At 43.9% G+C, this 16269-nt stretch overlaps 3 protein-coding genes across 3 annotated transcripts; 2 read left to right on the top strand and 1 right to left on the bottom strand.

Annotated features, from left to right (window-relative positions):
- The first annotated feature begins 45 nt into the window (after window positions 1–45).
- Window positions 46–3746, top strand: coq4 (coenzyme Q4 homolog (S. cerevisiae)). The gene is made up of 7 exons (XM_029168507.2): window positions 46–180; window positions 782–928; window positions 1829–1925; window positions 2032–2134; window positions 2242–2371; window positions 2753–2846; window positions 3375–3746. Exons 1-7 carry the CDS (start codon window positions 96–98, stop codon window positions 3556–3558), a joined length of 840 nt encoding a protein of 279 aa, XP_029024340.1. The 5' UTR covers window positions 46–95; the 3' UTR covers window positions 3559–3746.
- A 1338-nt stretch (window positions 3747–5084) lies between these two features.
- bspry (B-box and SPRY domain containing) lies at window positions 5085–8785 on the bottom strand. Its single transcript, XM_029168506.3, has 6 exons — window positions 8280–8785; window positions 7644–7742; window positions 6434–6664; window positions 6321–6346; window positions 6107–6231; window positions 5085–6033 (listed from the first exon to the last, which is right to left on the bottom strand). Exons 1-6 carry the CDS (start codon window positions 8658–8660, stop codon window positions 5498–5500), a joined length of 1398 nt encoding a protein of 465 aa, XP_029024339.1. The 5' UTR covers window positions 8661–8785; the 3' UTR covers window positions 5085–5497.
- A 1839-nt stretch (window positions 8786–10624) lies between these two features.
- On the top strand, window positions 10625–16117 carry zmynd19 (zinc finger, MYND-type containing 19). The gene is made up of 6 exons (XM_029169733.3): window positions 10625–10916; window positions 12062–12121; window positions 12204–12310; window positions 13107–13247; window positions 13328–13508; window positions 13954–16117. The coding sequence occupies exons 1-6, from the start codon at window positions 10866–10868 to the stop codon at window positions 14095–14097; spliced, it is 684 nt and encodes a 227-aa protein (XP_029025566.1). The 5' UTR covers window positions 10625–10865; the 3' UTR covers window positions 14098–16117.
- Window positions 16118–16269: the final 152 nt, after the last annotated feature.

Here is a 16269-nt window from a genome sequence, read left to right as displayed (position 1 = left end):
TCCGGCTCCGCAGTACAGACGTTAACGACAAACACCGCCCCCCGTGCGAGGACTGCACAGCAACTGCAAACAAGTACACTAGTAACGCGACGCGCATGCGCAGGCTTTCAGCAATGTGGCCGTGCTTTGGTCGAGCCCTGCGACGCTTACACCAGCGACACAGCAAGGTGATCGCCAAAGGTACGAGTTATCGAAATGTGCTAGTGATCCGCGCCAGTTATTGCACGGCGCTGCGTTAAGCGCCAAATGTACAGGCTCGAACGGGCTTAAAGCAAAAGCGAAAGGGTTTCTAGCTAGCTTAATGTACGGCAGTCACGCAGCGCCAGCATGACATTGGGGCTAAACAGCAAACGCTTCAGTTTCTTGGATCTCAGGGTCATGTTCTTCACGCCCGGATGAACAGATTTAAATGTCTATGATTGCACTTGAGTTTGGATTCTTGCTTGTTAGCTAGCTGGCTGTTGCCATAGCAACAGGTCCAAAGGTGATGTGCTATGATCATTCATCTTCTCGATACATTCACCAGAACTCTCATTATTAATGATGTAGCTAATTGTGGAAACATGCTTTACACCTATTACATACAAATATATAAGAACGTGATACCCCATTTACAAATGTGCAAATGCTCCATCAACAATCTAAGAAAACAAGTACTGCTGAAGGGTTTGACTCTTTTGCCCTTTGACACAGCACTCATTCCAGGTTTAAATAACCAATCATTATACTGCTTTGTAACAAAAACAAACCGCTCAACAACGCTGCTTCGCCTTTGTTCCAGCGGTTTGTGCCCACAGTAGCAGCAGAGCGTTTACAGACCGCTGCTATGATGGGCTGTATCCTGGACACATCTCCACAACGCCCATCCAGAAGGCCCTGCTGGCTGTTGGCTCAGGTGTGGCTGCGCTACAGGACCCCTACAGGCACGGTGAGGCTATCATCAGCTGTAGAGAGTTCAGAGTACAGCTAATATAAGCATTTTGTTGCAGGTGAAATATTAATCAATCTAAATCTATCAAACTAAAAATCCTGCACGTGTGATTCTGCACGTTGGGAACTTGCTCACTTGGCAGGTCTCCGATCGTTAACAGGAACACAACCGTTTCATCCTGTTTGTGTGTTTTCAGTGAAGAGATGTCAGCAGGGATTTCACCTACACTGCTTTCTGTAATAATTGAGTGCTGAAGTGCAATCTTTATGAAGGTCGTTCTGGAAACTGAAATGAGAAACAAATCAAGGTCACGCTATGCAGCGTGTGGTGGTTACCCTGAAACCTACTGAGGAACAAAGCGATAATACTTTTCATGTGAAGTTTAGTTTAGAGATCTAAGTATTTATAAAAGTTCCCTTCTGCTCCTAAAGCTTAGTATCAGTTTGTGCCACTTGGTTCTGCCTGTAATTATTTTAAAACCATACTGATTTGATTCATAGACCTGATTTTTGTTCCATTTGACATGAAACAACAACTTCCTACAGCCTCAATACTTTCACTTTTTCTTGTTTGAAGATTTGGGAAACTACAGAATCTGAGTCTGTTCTTTTGAGCCATCTTTGTTTTTTGAAATCGTCATGTGCTGTCTCCATATCGATACAGAAACAACTCTCATGACATCACAAGACTCAATTAATGTCATCCACCAACAGAGAAAACATCAGCTGCTTATTGGGTACTCTCCATGATGAGTGAGCTAATATAACTCATACGAACAACAAATACAGAAATACTCGAGTTCAAGTGTGATAAATGTAGTTAAATTAGCTTTTGATTTAAATTAAATTCATATTTGTACCACAACCCCATCTTCATCATCAACTACTGTGCACACAGACATGGTTGCAGTGCTTGGAGAGACAACAGGACACCTAGCACTGATAAATCTGAGGAACAGGATGAGAAATGACCCAGAAGGCTACACCATCCTCATGTGAGTCTCTGCTGCACCATGGTGACTATCATATGGGTGCTTTATAATAGCCTTTTCTCCTGGTGAATATATCACATGTAGACTTGTTGTTGATTGGCTGTGGCAGAGAAAGGCCCAGGATCCGGTTGTCTACACTTGACCTGAGCAAAATGGCTTCTTTGCCTGATGGCTCCTTTGGAAAGGAATACCTTCGTTTTCTGGAGGACAATGTCAGTATCCACTGATTTGTGGTACAAAATAATCCACAAAACACCTTTTCTTTTATAACATCATCTATATTATTTTAACGTATTTTAACGTGTTTTATGTTTCCTAGCACGTGACTCCTGACTCCAGGGTCGATGTGAAGTTTGTGGACGATGAGGAGCTCGCGTACGTCATGCAGAGATATAGAGAAGTTCATGATTTGTTGCACACCTTGCTGGGCATGCCCACTAATATGCTGGGTGAGTCACAGTGTGTGCTATGTATCAGCAGCCTTGTTCAGCATTTATAAAGCCATAGTAAACTAGCAAAGGAAGGACATCTGTACAGTTGCTCCACGGTGTCAATGAGAATTGTGTTTATGGCTCACAGCTGGAGCTGCACAGTCGACTGCTGGCAGTGCAGCTCAGTTCTCAGGAACCTATTTGTGTCTCTCCCACACTTTCCTGTCCAGGTGTTCAAACAAATCCCCTGCTTTTTACAGACCCTAACTAGTTAACGTTGATTCATGCTTTAGGTTTAGTAATGAAATATTGACCACAGAAACAGTTTCATTGCAGAACTTAGAATTGATTTTTGATTTTACATGTCTGTTTCTTTTCCTGACATTCTGGTGAGTCCAGGTGAGGTAGCAGTAAAATGGTTTGAAGCTGCTCAGACGGGGCTTCCCATGTGTGCCCTTGGAGCTGTGCTGGGACCCCTTCGACTGAATACACGGTACGAGTACAAAGTTGGTTTAATTGTTGAATACAGATACAGATCAGATACAGAGTTCTTTGATCCAATGACACAGAGATTTGAAAAAAGGGGATTTTTCTGTAGCTTTTCACTGTAGCTTATGAAATATCATGAAATAAAAATGTCATTTTTCTTCAGGTAACTGTCTAAACATTTTACTCAGTAACAAAGGCACCAATCCTACATGGACCTTTATCCTTCAACAAATGAAAAATATAAACATGAAAAACAAGCAGCACTTGTGGCAGCTGTTTTTGTTTTGCATCAGCAACAAATAATGTTCCTTATATTCACATTATTCTCAACAATAATACTAAAGGTTTAGCTTCCTAAGAATCATTACTATGTTATAAACAGTGTCTTTACGTGTATTATTACATCCTCAGTCTTTGACGGTTACCTTAGTTTCTGGGGAAGTGGCTGGCTCATTTGCTCAGCATGACAGAAGTTCCTTTTTACTATTGTATCATGCTTAAACTTCCCTTTTACTGTACTGCCTCCTCATAGACGTTTACAGAAACTGGTGACATCCCTTGGCCCCTGGGCCCTGAAGAACGGCCGACAGGCTCGGTGCGTCCTCAGCATCTTCTACGAGAGACGATGGGAACAGAGTCTCGAAGACCTCCGTCAGGAGCTCAACATCGAGCCGCCCCCACTAATGCTCAGTGCATCCAACAAGAGCAGCAGCTGAAAACCCAAAACCAGGAACAAGAACCTAAAAGACAATAATGGACAAACCAGGAATATTTAGGATGCAATACAGTGGAATTTCTAAGTACTGAGGAAATAGAGGAATGTCACATTTGCCAAACTTTGGTTTGTTCTTGTGTACATTCTAGGTCTGCTTGTCTTTAAAATAAAGTAAAGGTTTTGAATGAGGTCATTTGTTTTCTGTTGAGCCATGTAGACAGTAGAACTTGTTTTATTTGATTTTTTGAGCTTATAAAACAAACTTTTCTAATTATCATAGCTTTCACATTTTAGGCGTCATAAGACCAACGTGTGAAGATGAACAGACGGCTAAAACGAGCATCAGTGCAGCTGCTCCGGTTATGTTGTCTCCCTCCTTTCTGGGTAAAATGAAACACAGGTAGAATATTGTTTTTAAAATTCAGTTAAAATGTAAATTCACGTTTTAGGAAACACAAAGAACGAACAATGTTTGATGTGTAAACCTTTCCATGAAGTACCGGCAGTAAGGTTTTCCTTATTGCCGCCTGACTGCCGACACGTGTTACTGGAAATGAGGCTGGGATATTTTTATCTGTTGTGGTAACTTGTCAGTACGGGATTTGATGACTTTGAACATGTTTAGCTGGTTTAGTCTATAATAGTTTAAAGCACTTTTGGCTTTTACATCACTGTGCTTTAACTATCTGTCTGTGTTGAACAGGCTTAAGCACCATGAAAAGGTTTGAATTACTCAGTAAGCTTGTGATCTTCTGAAGCTGACTCATGTCAACTGGATTTCTTAAGTCTTCTTTCTAAATACTCATACAAGTATCTTTGTCAGACTCATGAAACTACTTGGAAGAGTAGTGAAACATTTCAACCTACAGTGAGGAGAAAGACGTGTGTGTGTTTATATATACATATATTGATATATATACATTGCATTTGTGCCATTTCTATGTTTTAATTGATACAAATCCTTTTTAGACAAACTCCACTTCTCTGTTATTATCCTCCCCTTCAAATGTCTCCACCTAGTGTTTAGTTTGCTTCACAGTATTAGTGGAATTTTACCTGAAAATTTAGGTGTTATAAATTAAGGGGTCGTGATTCTGTTGATTTCTGGAAGGCTGAGATATTCCAGCATCTGTGCATTATTTGCGCAGTTTAAAGTTCATGGCGGCCCTGTAGCTGTCCGTGGTCCTGGAAAAGACCTGTTCGCCTTTATTTACTCTGCTGAAATTACTTGTCAAGCAGCCTCTTAATAGTGAAGCTGGTTCTTCTTGATAATTTGACTTTGCTGCCCTCTGGCGGATGACATTCGAAGTGTCCATAGCGTCTTTTTGCTCATATTAGGACCTTTTTCTCTAACTGTTGAATACAAAAACGTCTTAAACAACAACCATTTTGAGCGGTTTCTGATAAAGTTTTGATAAAGTCTTTTCTAGCATTTGCTTTATTTTTTATCTTTTTCTTATATACCAGCAGTGACCTATGTGCTCTTTAAATGTCTGCTGTAAAGTCAGAAATAAAATGGTCAGCCTGTAATTTGTTTTTGTTTTATTACTGAGCAAAAACACAATCATTATATAAAAGTGTTTTATTATTCTAGTTTTTTTTAACTTTACATTGAAAACAGTCCTGGATCAACCAGGATAGTATGAATTGATTCTGAAACATTCATTCTTAAACACAGCAAACTTATACAAAAACAATAATTGTCAGTCATAATAGCAATAACTAATACACAATGTCATCAACAGACAAAAACAACACTGTATCACAATCTAAAACAAATAAAAATTGAAAGAAATAATTTTCCGCTTAAATGTAGGCAGCTACTAATAATAAATAGCAAAGTGTCCACATCTTCCTTATTTCACAGACTGAGGGTCGTGACCTGCTGCTAATTAAAAGCTGGGAGTCTTCACATGTTAAAGGCCGTTTGGTGACTTGTGTCAGTGCACTATGGTGATACTTTGGTCCGTCACGGCACACGCCGGCAGCAGCGCGGCGCTGAAGTGCTGTGTGACCGAGAACAGCACGGCGCCGGACTCCGGCTCGTAGAACAGCAGCGTCTGACTCGGCCAGTCCAGCAGCAGGCCGATCCTCTGAGGCCTCCTCGCCACCTGCAGCGGCACCTTCTTCCCCGCGTGGCAGAAGCTGTAGTCCCCGTCGTAATGCGACAGCACCCAGGACTGGCTGTTCTCCCCGAGCCGGGCCTGGTTCCCAGAACCTTTGCGCTCCAGGGAGGCGTAGCAGACGCCGACCTTGAAGGCGCCGCTCTCGCCCACGTCCAGCACCCAGCTGTGGGTGCCGCAGGACATGGGGAGCGAGCCCAGCGCGTTGGGCCAGCAGTCGAAGCGCGCCGGGTCGTAGGGAAGCGCCTGCCGGGGCTTTTTGTGCAGGAAGGTCACGGTGCACAGGTCGTCGGACAGGGAGAGGAGGGGGCTCACTGTGCGCCCGTCGAACCTCAAATGGCTCGACCCGTAAGCTGAGGGAGGACTAAAAGGATCAGCATCACAGGAAGTACACGAGGCAGCTTGAATGCGTAAAGCCGTGCTAACCGTTAGGTCCAAGCAGCACCGCGGTGGCCCACAGGCCTCGGAGCAGCCGGCTCTCGCCGCAGCCTGGGTTCATGTTGAGCTTGTCTGTGTCGCAGGGCTCCCCGACGCCTTCTGCCTCCTCCACCCTGACGCACACACAGATGGAAGCAGAGATTGGACCTCTCTGGTCGCATCACGGGCATATTCACAAGTCCGTCTCATGATAAAACATTACCTTTCAGCTATGTCCTGGATGTTGGTCTGGAAAGAAAGCAAAGGTAAAAAGCGACCGATTACTCCCCTGAGCATTAAAATGGAGCAGTCGATTATACCTGTGCTCAGTCTCACCACCAGCTGTGCGTCGGGGGTGTGCGTGAGCGTGTGCACCAGGCGGGAGCGCGTCTGCGTCAGGCTGGCCAGCGCCTGGCCCCAGTGGGCCCGCTGCGTGAGCAGGCACTGCTCCACGCGCTCCTCCTCCCTCTGCACGCGCTCCAGCAGCCGCTGCTCCTCCTCCTCCAGGGCCTCGCGCGCCGCGCTGACCTGAGCCAGAACCCGGTCCCTGGCTGCGCTGGCCGCGGCCTGCGGGGTTGGAGCCAACGGAAATGAGTGGAAAACAAAATGAAAATAAAAAAAACCCGAGCTTGTAATGTTACTAACTACTACTACTTAGTTTGCCAGTCAGTCGGTTCTTTGTCAACTAATAATGGTTTGCTCTGTTCTACGTGAGAACATGTGATTTGCCTCCCTCCCTTAGGAAATAAAACACAATGGCTTTTGAAGTCGGTTCAAGGTCCTGAGTGACATTTAACACCTCCGACTTCTCACACCTGATTCCAGGGGTTGCTGAGAAACACCAAAATGTGGGTCGACGCGCAGTTTTGATCGCGTGGAACGCTGTTACAGAACTGTGAGTTGATTTCTTCTCAGTGGTTTCACTCCTATGAGCTTCTGATTACTGCCTCGGGTGTGATTCGCCCTGTTGCCTAGGCAACCGGACCCCTGACCACTGTGGACCCTCTGTGTTAAAAGCAGTTAATAAACATGTGGGGGGGGTCTGCAGCCCTATCTTTGCACCGTATCACTGATTAATTCACCGAAACAGCAAAAAGGATCTTTGTTCCAAGGTTTTCCACACTACTACACATGGTTTTGCTTCAGTAGCAACTTTCTACTTCTATTTGTCACTTATTCATCTTTATGTTTACATTCTAAACCTTTTCTGTCATTTTTCATGTGTTTGTTTCTAATGTTTGTGATTTTCTTTACTTGTTTTGTATTTATACAGTAAGTGCTATTCTTTGTGGCCTCTGAGCAGTAATCTATTGTCTTTGTTCTGTGCTCAAAAGGTTCTATTCTCCTCTTCATACAGAATCTGTGGCCTGGGGGTTTCCTGACCACTGACCCACACCTGTGTCCATTAGACCCAATCCATCCACACTCCTTGTGAAACCGATCACAGTGTATTAACTACAGTCTTGTTAATGATGCTTTGGCGCCGTCTGTCATCAATAGATTAGTGGTTTCATTGTGGGCTGGAAAATGGAAGTGGACGCCTCACCTGAAGCTTTTGCTCTTTGGCTGCGAGCGTCTGGTTAATGAACTTCTCAATCCTCAGTGCCTGCAGCTGCATTTTCTCACACGCGTCCACCAGTTGGTTCTGATACGGCCAACACAAACACAGCAGCTTTTGATAAGACAGGACAACACCAGCTGATGACGCAACAAGAAAATCCGGTCTTTTCAAATGCCACAGGAATCAGAAAGGTGGACCACATGGTGAATGTGACACACCCAAGAAGGAATGAAAGCAGTGACATCTCAAAATAAGGGAACAGGAAATGCTTAGGTCAGTGCTCATACATGAGTGGCCAATTAGTGTAAATACACTTTTTTTTAAATTTCTTCTGAAAATTTAGGATGGAAACTTTCTAAAAATACATTTAGACTTGCAAAAGTGTATCTTTTAAAGTAGATCAGATAATAAGAATAGAAAAAATGGTTCAAACCGATTCCTATTGGTTCATGTGAAAGCAGCTTCCTGTGCTATTTTTAGTCTGCAGGTAGGCCTGTCCTAAACACACACTCACTAAAAACGCAAATAACATTTAACACCTTGCATTCAAATGAAAAATAATTAAAGATATAAAATAATAAATGTGTTTCATATGCTCCAGTCCACGGTCTGGACACTTACCCTGACTGTGGTAACTCTGGTGGACAGAGGGGTCACAGTGTGTCCGTGGCAGGAGCCCACGATGGCACAGTGAGAACAGATGAGTTTCTGCTCGGTACCGCAGAACCAGTCCAGTTCAGATTCATGCTGCACGCAGAGCTCGCATTCACCAGAAAAGATCCCAGACTCCGTGTCCGAAGTAGCCGCGGCCGGAGACGTCGCTCCGTCGCCGCACGAGCTCGACGCCGCCGGCTTCACTCCGCCGCCGCCGCCGCTTATTAACGCGGAGAAAATGGGCTGTTCGCAGCTCATCCCCGCGTCCGCCGCACTTCTCGGGGCCTCTCCCGGGGCCCCCGGTGAGGACGGGTACGTCAAGTCACACGCCGTGAACTCCTCGGTCATGGCGCAATAAAGCAACAGGTGCACCGACTGAGCCGGAGACGCGCGCGCGCAGCGCTGTTACACAGGTGTAACAGGTGAGCGGAACACGGAAGTAACGCGGACGCCAGAGGTCAGAGCAGGCAAAAAGTTTCTGCCCTGCTGGTTTTCAGCTGTTTGTTTTGGGCGTCAGCTGATACGCGCATATTAAGGTCTCAAATCAGGGTTTAAGCCAATACAAACGGGTGAATCCTTTAATTATAAAAGCCTTATTACACAACAAATACAAACTCATTTTTGAGCTCCTTTATTTCTCTCAGGTATCTAGTTTTGGCCTTTAACAACATATTTATGCATGTATTGAGTGCTACAACATACTTTAAAACTCAGATCTTACACTAAAGTAATAATTTACGATATAATCAACTTTTTAAATAAATGTCATATGTCTCAAAATGAAACTGAGTAAGTTATGTTTACAGAGAATATTGTACAACATTTTTCTGGTGGGTTGAGTGAGCTGTTTCTTAGTACACCCAAGGATCAGAGCCACACCTCAGGGACAACACAGGGAGCAGCTCCCATTGTCTGGAAAATAAACTCTGAAACCAATTGTAAATGATGAAAGATGTTCTACTCACTGCTGACAAATGTGCAGGAACAAGGTGTATTTACACACACACACTACAGGAGGATGGGAGTGACTATAGCAGAAAGGCTTCCACGTTTCACCCTGAAAGAACAACAGCACGTCATAAAAGCTGGTTTGTAACAGGTAAAACTAGAAGATATAGAGAAACAGAGTGAAGAAAACACGAGTTTCCAGTTTGTTGAGTGAATCATGGCGGTGTTCCCTTTTTCTCTGGCAGGAGATAAATGCCATTATAAAATTAGTTACTATAGTTACTATAAAATTGGTGTGTAACAAGCACACCAATTTTAAGTATCATAGTTTGGGTTTTGTAGATAAAAGGTTTTGTTCCTTCACATTTTATGTCAAAGTAACTAATTTCAACGTGTTTCACCTGACAAATGCCACACATTAAGGAAGTAATAAAAGTAGAACATTGTATGCATTATAGCTCCCGATCACTAGAGGGCGCTCAGTCACTAGGTCAACCACTATTTCATTACCACTATTGAGCAGATGTGCTGCTTTTGTACAAATGAAACAAAACGAGAGTCAAAGATTTATATTGATGAATACACATATTAAGTATAAAACTGAGAAATAGAAATACTCTGAAAAAATGTATCTCTCTGCCCAAATAAAATGTGTTGTGTAACTAGGAAGCAGAAGTTGTCCATTGTTTGTACATTGCATTTTCTCACATGTACAAAGCAACGATAAATCGCATTTAACGGGTCAGTGAAAATATACAAAAACAATTATTTGAGATTAACCTGTTATTTAACTGAAATATGACTGGTTTATCCTGTAATGGATAGAAATTAGGAAACAGACAGGTAGAATGTCTATATAAGGCAACATTTAACCTGCTGGCATAACAAAAGTCAGAAAAAAAACACAATGTTGTCAAGTGATTGAAAAATTAACCTCACTGTTTTCTACATATTGCTCTGTTTGAAATCTCTTGTTGGGTACTTATCCCAAACTCTTGTCAAAGCCCCTTTACTTATTTTTGGAGGTTTTTCTTCTCATGAACTCTGCATCTTATGTTCTTTTCTTGAATACAAGCAATTGGGGTCAATTTTAAAACATTCAAATATTCTTTAGGTTTCAAAAACAACCCACCTACACGTATATTAACGGCGTGAATCATGACGTCATGCAGTATTACGTCAAACACCGCTAAGTTAAAGGACTCTGGTCCCACCCAGATATCAAACATTTCGCGCGAAAATGGCTGGAAGTGGTCACGAGAGTGGCGTGACGAAGAATTAGAAGTGGGCGGGCCTTTAAAAATGCCCATCTCCTATTGGACAGCATCTTCGGAAACCAGAGCTACGTTAATGGTGATTGGAGGGAGAGGCCGTGGGTCATCCCGTTCCACCCCCAGTAGGTCGCTCGGCTTTCCTGCGCCAGCAGCGGTGTGTTATCGAGGCTGGGCTACCGCTGCTGGAGACACCCGGAGTGAGGGCGAAACACACCACTTAATCCACCCTGGCATCGCAGCGGGGCTGAGGGGCTGCCCCTGCGAGTTTTACACCTAAAAAAACGGTTAGGTTGGATCGCGCGCCTCTCTCGTGCCACCACCCGTCCTCCCGATGTCGGATTTCAAGCTCGGCATCGTACGGCTCGGCCGTGTGGCCGGGAAGGTGAGCTGGATCCCAGGGCTGCCATGTGCGGCCGGGGGAGGGCCCGCGGGCATCACAAAAGGCGTTGGGGAAAAATCACTAAAGTCACTAGCTTTCATGATTACTAATCCGCGATAATGCGGCGGTGGCTCCGCTTTGCTGATTCTTGTCTAGTTCGAGCAGGTTAGAAAAGCCGGCCGCGCCGACAGGCTGTTTTCTCTACCACAGCCGCCACCAGTCTCGCTAGGAAGCTAACGCTAGCTAGCATGTAGCACGTTAGTGTGGGTGTTTGTCCATGTTAAAATGTAAAATAGAGGCGCTATATTAAACAGGGGTTGTGTCACCACGTGTGTTATGGAAGCAGGGACGTGCTTTATGTCTCGGAGCGGCACGGATCACGCTAACGGTCGGTGGCGGAGTTAGCGCCGCCGCGCTAGCCGTGTTATCGGGATTACACGGTGAAGTGTCTGCTAATGAGGAAGCCGTCGCCATCCTCCACCAACTGGTCCTTTTGTGCAACGTGACAAAGCGCCGGGGCAGCCTGCGAAAGCTGGCACGGTCATATTTTTTTTTGGAGGGGGGGGGGGTTCAAATAAACATTCGTGCGGCTAATTTGTGAATGTTGGTCAAGAAATGCCTCCGGCTGCTTATGTCACAAGACGCTCACACTCCGGGATGAACGGTGCAGGCAGTTTTGCGCGAGCTGTGACGAGTCAGCTGTTCACCGGCTGACTGACAGAGCCGCTGGGGTCCGGGCAGCAGTCACACAACTCATTTACATGATGTCACTGTTAACGTCTACACAGTCGAGACGAAGTGTCACATTGCATTGGAGCGCAGGACACTTAAATAGGCAGAGCTATATTTTCATAAACGTGTTGCACCTTGAATGAAACGCACGGGTCTAGGCGTATTTTCTCTCGATGATATTAAGGTGTTTGAAGCTTGAAGAGATTCCCTGTGTGCCTTCGTTGCAGCTGTCGCTTCTGGGGCGGGTTTCTTAGAAGGACCTTGATCAGACTCCCTCTGTAAACTGCTCTTGTCTTTTTATGAGTATTATTGTTCTGCCTTTCATGCAAATGTTTACATAATTTTCATCTTCAGGTTAATTTTCATTAATCGCTAACCTCTAAAAAGTTGTGATCATCTCAATTTTGTCATTTCAGACAAAATACACCCTCATAGATGAACAGGACATACCACTTGTGGAAAACTATGCCTTTGAGGTAAATAATGAGGCTTGAGCTGCAGATTGTTTAAATCCTTGATATTTTCTGATTTAATGAAATCTTGGTTCTGTTTTTCCAGGCGCGCATGGAAGTAGATGCAGATGGCAACGGAGCGAAGATCTTTGCCTATGCGTTTGACATCGGTAAAGGCCGCTGGGCAGGAAGGCCACTGCATGAGCTGCTGTGGTAAGTAATATTCTTTCTAATAATATTGTGTGGGATGAAGCTGTCTCCTCCACTTCCTGTTGATGTATCTGGTGAGATGAAGCAAATATTCTGAAGTGTTACTGTAACCTGCTGATCATTTTTAACCCAGATGTGAACATGAACATCTGGATTGTGGCCATGATTTATAATAGTTTTCTAAAACTGCGAGATGAGAGCTGTTGAGGCAACTCTGGGGTAGTCAGTAGTGAAGGGACACCCTACCTGCCCTCTCTGAGATGACAGTTTTGGAGGTGTCTTACAAGGAGGTGTCCTACAAAGCTCTAAATTGTTGAGTGGATTACTGATGTTGGTTTTACGGATTGTATTTGATTTGCACATAGGTGTGTATTATCAACAATCTTTTCTTAGGATGAGTTTAGTATCTTTTTTTTTCTTAGGCACTCTGGATGTCTACATTGTAGTATTTGAAACTGAGATAAATACCAGGGGGCAGTATCTGTTTTCTTTGTGTGGTGCAGTAACTGACATTGTACCTTGGTTTCTACTGGGATAAAGATCAGCTTGTTTGCCGCGGACCTACCTGTTGCTTACACGGCATCTGAAGAGTTTTGCATGAAGTTGAGCCTTTTGCTAATTTCCCATGTTGTGTAGCAGGGTGCTCTCATTATATCTGGCTCCACAGAAGCCACAGGTGACTAATGGGCAGTATTGTCAATGCCAGTGTAGGCAGCCAGCAACGAGTAGAGTTTACCCTGATGGGCTGTAATTGTTTTGCAGACTAGTTAACATTATCTGGATTCCTGTCTCTATTCAGGGAGAAACACAGAGGAGGTATTGCACCCAGTTTTCAAGTCATCCACATCAATGCAGTCACAGTGGACAACAGGCTAGACAACCTGCGACTGGTGCCGGTGGGCTGGAGCCCCAAACCAGAGGAAGTCTCTAGCAAGCAGAGGTAGGACCACAGTGGCTGTGGTGAAGGGGCAAATTCATACACACGTCTAATATGTCTTTCTATGTGCTGTTGTTGTCTAGAGAGCAGTCTCTGTACTGGCTGGCCATCCAGCAGGTGCCTGCTGACCCAGTAGAGGAGCAGTATCTAGAGCTGAGCCGCACGCGCTACTACAACGCTAACGGGGAGCTTGTGGAGGAAGAGGAGTGCTCCTGCACTTACTACGAGTGTCATTATCCTCCTTGTTCACTCATTGAGAGGAGGGTATGTACTGTATGCCGCATCTTTGTGAATTACCTTTTTATGTACAATTCAGATCAGATAAATGTCTTGCAACATTGTAGAAAGTTCTCTTGTACAGCCAGCCAAAATAAACAGCCAGTTCATGTTTTTGCTGCAATCAGTCATTAACATTTTCTCAATGTTGTTGAGTAGTGGGACAAAGTATAATTCTAACAGACTGTCCCACCACAGGAATAGCGTTAGCAGGAGATGAGCAAAGCCTTGTCCAGCAAAGTTGTTACCTAGGATTACACTCTCTCATCTTCTGAAACTCTTGATCCTTGATGTGTGCTGGGTATGCTGAAGCCTGTTCCAGCTGTCATTTCACCCTGGACAGGTCGCCAGTCCAATCTGGGATTACATTACCAAAAAAAAAAAGAGTTGCATGTGATTCCTTGTTCTTGTTGTTGTTGTCGTTTCTTCACAGCTGCGGGAGTTCAACATCTGTGGTCGCTGCCAGGTGGCACGCTACTGTGGCTCCCAGTGCCAGCAGAGGGACTGGCCCGCCCATAAGAAGCAGTGTCGAGAACGCAAACGGGTGCTGGCCCTGGAGTCGGAGCCCGAGCGATGATCTGCCCTCATCCCTACCTTGGAGCTTATGAGGAAGATTTTGAGTGGGTCGGGGGCACAGTTTGACTTATGGGAGGGGGGGGATAATGAAGTGCAAAAATGGAGGGGGGTGGGGGGCATTGCTGACAAGAGGCTAACAGAGGACAATGTTGGTTAATTGTTTGATGGAGGAGGGGAAGAAAAATAAAGGAAAGACATCTGCCACTTCCCAGAACTGGTAATTCTCCATAGCTTACTTTTCATGTGGATGATGGGGAAAGGTATTTTATTTTATTTTGAAATTATTTTTTTTTCTCAAGGAGGGAGACCCTCGAGCTCTACCTGCTGCTATGATTTTTGTATATGTTCTTGTTGATGAACTTGACAAGCTTCTTTGGACCACGGTCTAATGCGGACAGTTGTCGTCGACCACTTCTGTTCCTCCACCAAACAAACTACTGGCTGTGGTGACGTCCGTGCAAACGGGGGACACCAGGAGCTACAGTACCCGTCATTCACTTGGTACAATGGGACATGGACCTTTTCACTGTATCGCTCCTTTTCTGACCTCTCTGGTGCACACAGCTGCCGTCTACATGGTCATCCACACATTAGCCGTCTCCCCGTCTGTTATACTCCGCACACAAACAAGAACAACGTGCATCAGATAAATGTCACTGATTAAATCGCACTACCAGTATTGAGGTTGTGTGTGTGTGCGTGTGTGTGAATGTATGTATGTGTTGCCAGTATGTACTGAAGGACATTAAAATGGCCAACATGGGTTAAGGGACTGGTTAATGTTTGTCTTCACTTTCTAAAGTGGCCATATTACAGTTTTAAATTTAATGTTTATTTCATGGGTTAAAATATTTTCAGTGTTCTGTAATAAAGTAGCTGCCAAATAAAGGCTTTAATATTTTTTTCACAGGTTTCTTGAAATGTTTATAAAAAGAATTTGTTTAAAATCACTTTGGTCAGACAAGGCACAGTTTTAGTAAATTACCACAATCAGATTTATTTCAAGCTAAATTGTCCAGCTACTTATCAAATCTGTCCTTTTATTTCTTGTGGCCACAAAATATTGTTTCTAACAACGTTTTACTGTGATGAGAAAACGGAAGGTATCTTAGCCAAAGTGTGCTACTGTGGTTTGGCATTCTTAACCTTCGTCCTTTTTGCAACACAGTATTGTTTAAATCTGCTGGGTGTGTTTGTGCGTGTTGGTTTCTGGAGGGGGCGTCAGTTTCTTGTGAGTTTGCTCTGAGGGTTATTTTTTGAAGAAATTCTATCAATGGAGCTATATTTATTTAAAACACTTGATTGTTAAACATGTTTTTGTCCTGGTGATTTTGAAGGTAAATGATTTGTAGGACCTTTATGTCACAGCGGTTTTAAGCAGGGAGGGAGGCTGGATGATTTACCCCTGCTATTTTCTATTCTACTTTACTGATACCGAAGGAGTGAGTGAGTCCTTGCATTTGACCTTCCAGATTTTCCACGAAAACACTGCACACTGTTGTCACTCAAATCTTCCACGTGAGATGTCTGGGAGTGTAAAACTTGAGCTGCATTTTATTTTGGAGATTTGTTTTGTAACTAAACCATTTCCCGCTTTTGTTTTTAGACAAAGTTAATTTTTTCCATGTCAGTTAAATCCTGAATTACCTGCCTTCCTTGTATTACCTACAATGCACACCTGCTAATGTTCAGTCCAGATACTTAATGAGCATGTAATTCACACATGTACATGCAACATGTTGATTGTTTCCTTTTCTGTGTGAGAACAGCTTTTCAACTCTGCACTAAAGTTTGTCTCCCATGTTAGTGTACTTGTCACTGATGGTTTGAAGAGAGGGCTGTGATTTGCGGTTTACAGATTGTGTCTAAAATCTTTTTTTGTTTGTTTTGTAAGAATATAAGCATTAATCACCTAGAAATAAAGAGCTACAATATGTCAGTGGAAGTACAGTTGGGGATAAATGAGCGTTGCTTTTCCAATGTAAAATGATAATAAATAAAATCAGCCTCATTTGTCGGAACTGCTTTGTGACGTTGCAGTTTCAGTAATGATAAACTTGGGAGCCTACAATTATCAACCATCAATCAAAATATTTTTTTTTGTCAAAAGAATGCTTTTTGGGAAAGAAACTGAAGAGATGTTTGCTAGTCAGTTTGCTGCAGGCCTTGTTAC

Source organism: Betta splendens, chromosome 12, assembly GCF_900634795.4.
Source record: "Betta splendens chromosome 12, fBetSpl5.4, whole genome shotgun sequence".
Lineage (NCBI taxonomy): Eukaryota > Metazoa > Chordata > Actinopteri > Anabantiformes > Osphronemidae > Betta > Betta splendens.
This window is presented reverse-complemented; position numbering and strand designations above follow the sequence as displayed.

What these genes read in the sequence shown, in the direction of transcription:
- coq4 (XM_029168507.2), top strand. Translation starts at nt 96, where the DNA reads ATGCGCAGGCTTTCAGCAATGTGGCCGTGCTTTGGTCGAGCCCTGCGA. An exon ending in ACAGGACCCCTACAGGCACG is followed by an intron (nt 929 to 1,828) that starts GTGAGGCTATCA and finishes CTGTGCACACAG; the next exon opens with ACATGGTTGCAGTGCTTGGA. An exon ending in GAAGGCTACACCATCCTCAT is followed by an intron (nt 1,926 to 2,031) that starts GTGAGTCTCTGC and finishes TGGCTGTGGCAG; the next exon opens with AGAAAGGCCCAGGATCCGGT.
- bspry (XM_029168506.3), bottom strand. Translation starts at nt 8,660, where the DNA reads ATGACCGAGGAGTTCACGGCGTGTGACTTGACGTACCCGTCCTCACCG. An exon ending in CCAGAGTTACCACAGTCAGG is followed by an intron (nt 7,743 to 8,279) that starts GTAAGTGTCCAG and finishes TGGCCGTATCAG; the next exon opens with AACCAACTGGTGGACGCGTG. An exon ending in GGTGCTGCTTGGACCTAACG is followed by an intron (nt 6,034 to 6,106) that starts GTTAGCACGGCT and finishes GTCCTCCCTCAG; the next exon opens with CTTACGGGTCGAGCCATTTG.
- zmynd19 (XM_029169733.3), top strand. Translation starts at nt 10,866, where the DNA reads ATGTCGGATTTCAAGCTCGGCATCGTACGGCTCGGCCGTGTGGCCGGG. An exon ending in TCGGCCGTGTGGCCGGGAAG is followed by an intron (nt 10,917 to 12,061) that starts GTGAGCTGGATC and finishes TTGTCATTTCAG; the next exon opens with ACAAAATACACCCTCATAGA. An exon ending in CCACTGCATGAGCTGCTGTG is followed by an intron (nt 12,311 to 13,106) that starts GTAAGTAATATT and finishes GTCTCTATTCAG; the next exon opens with GGAGAAACACAGAGGAGGTA.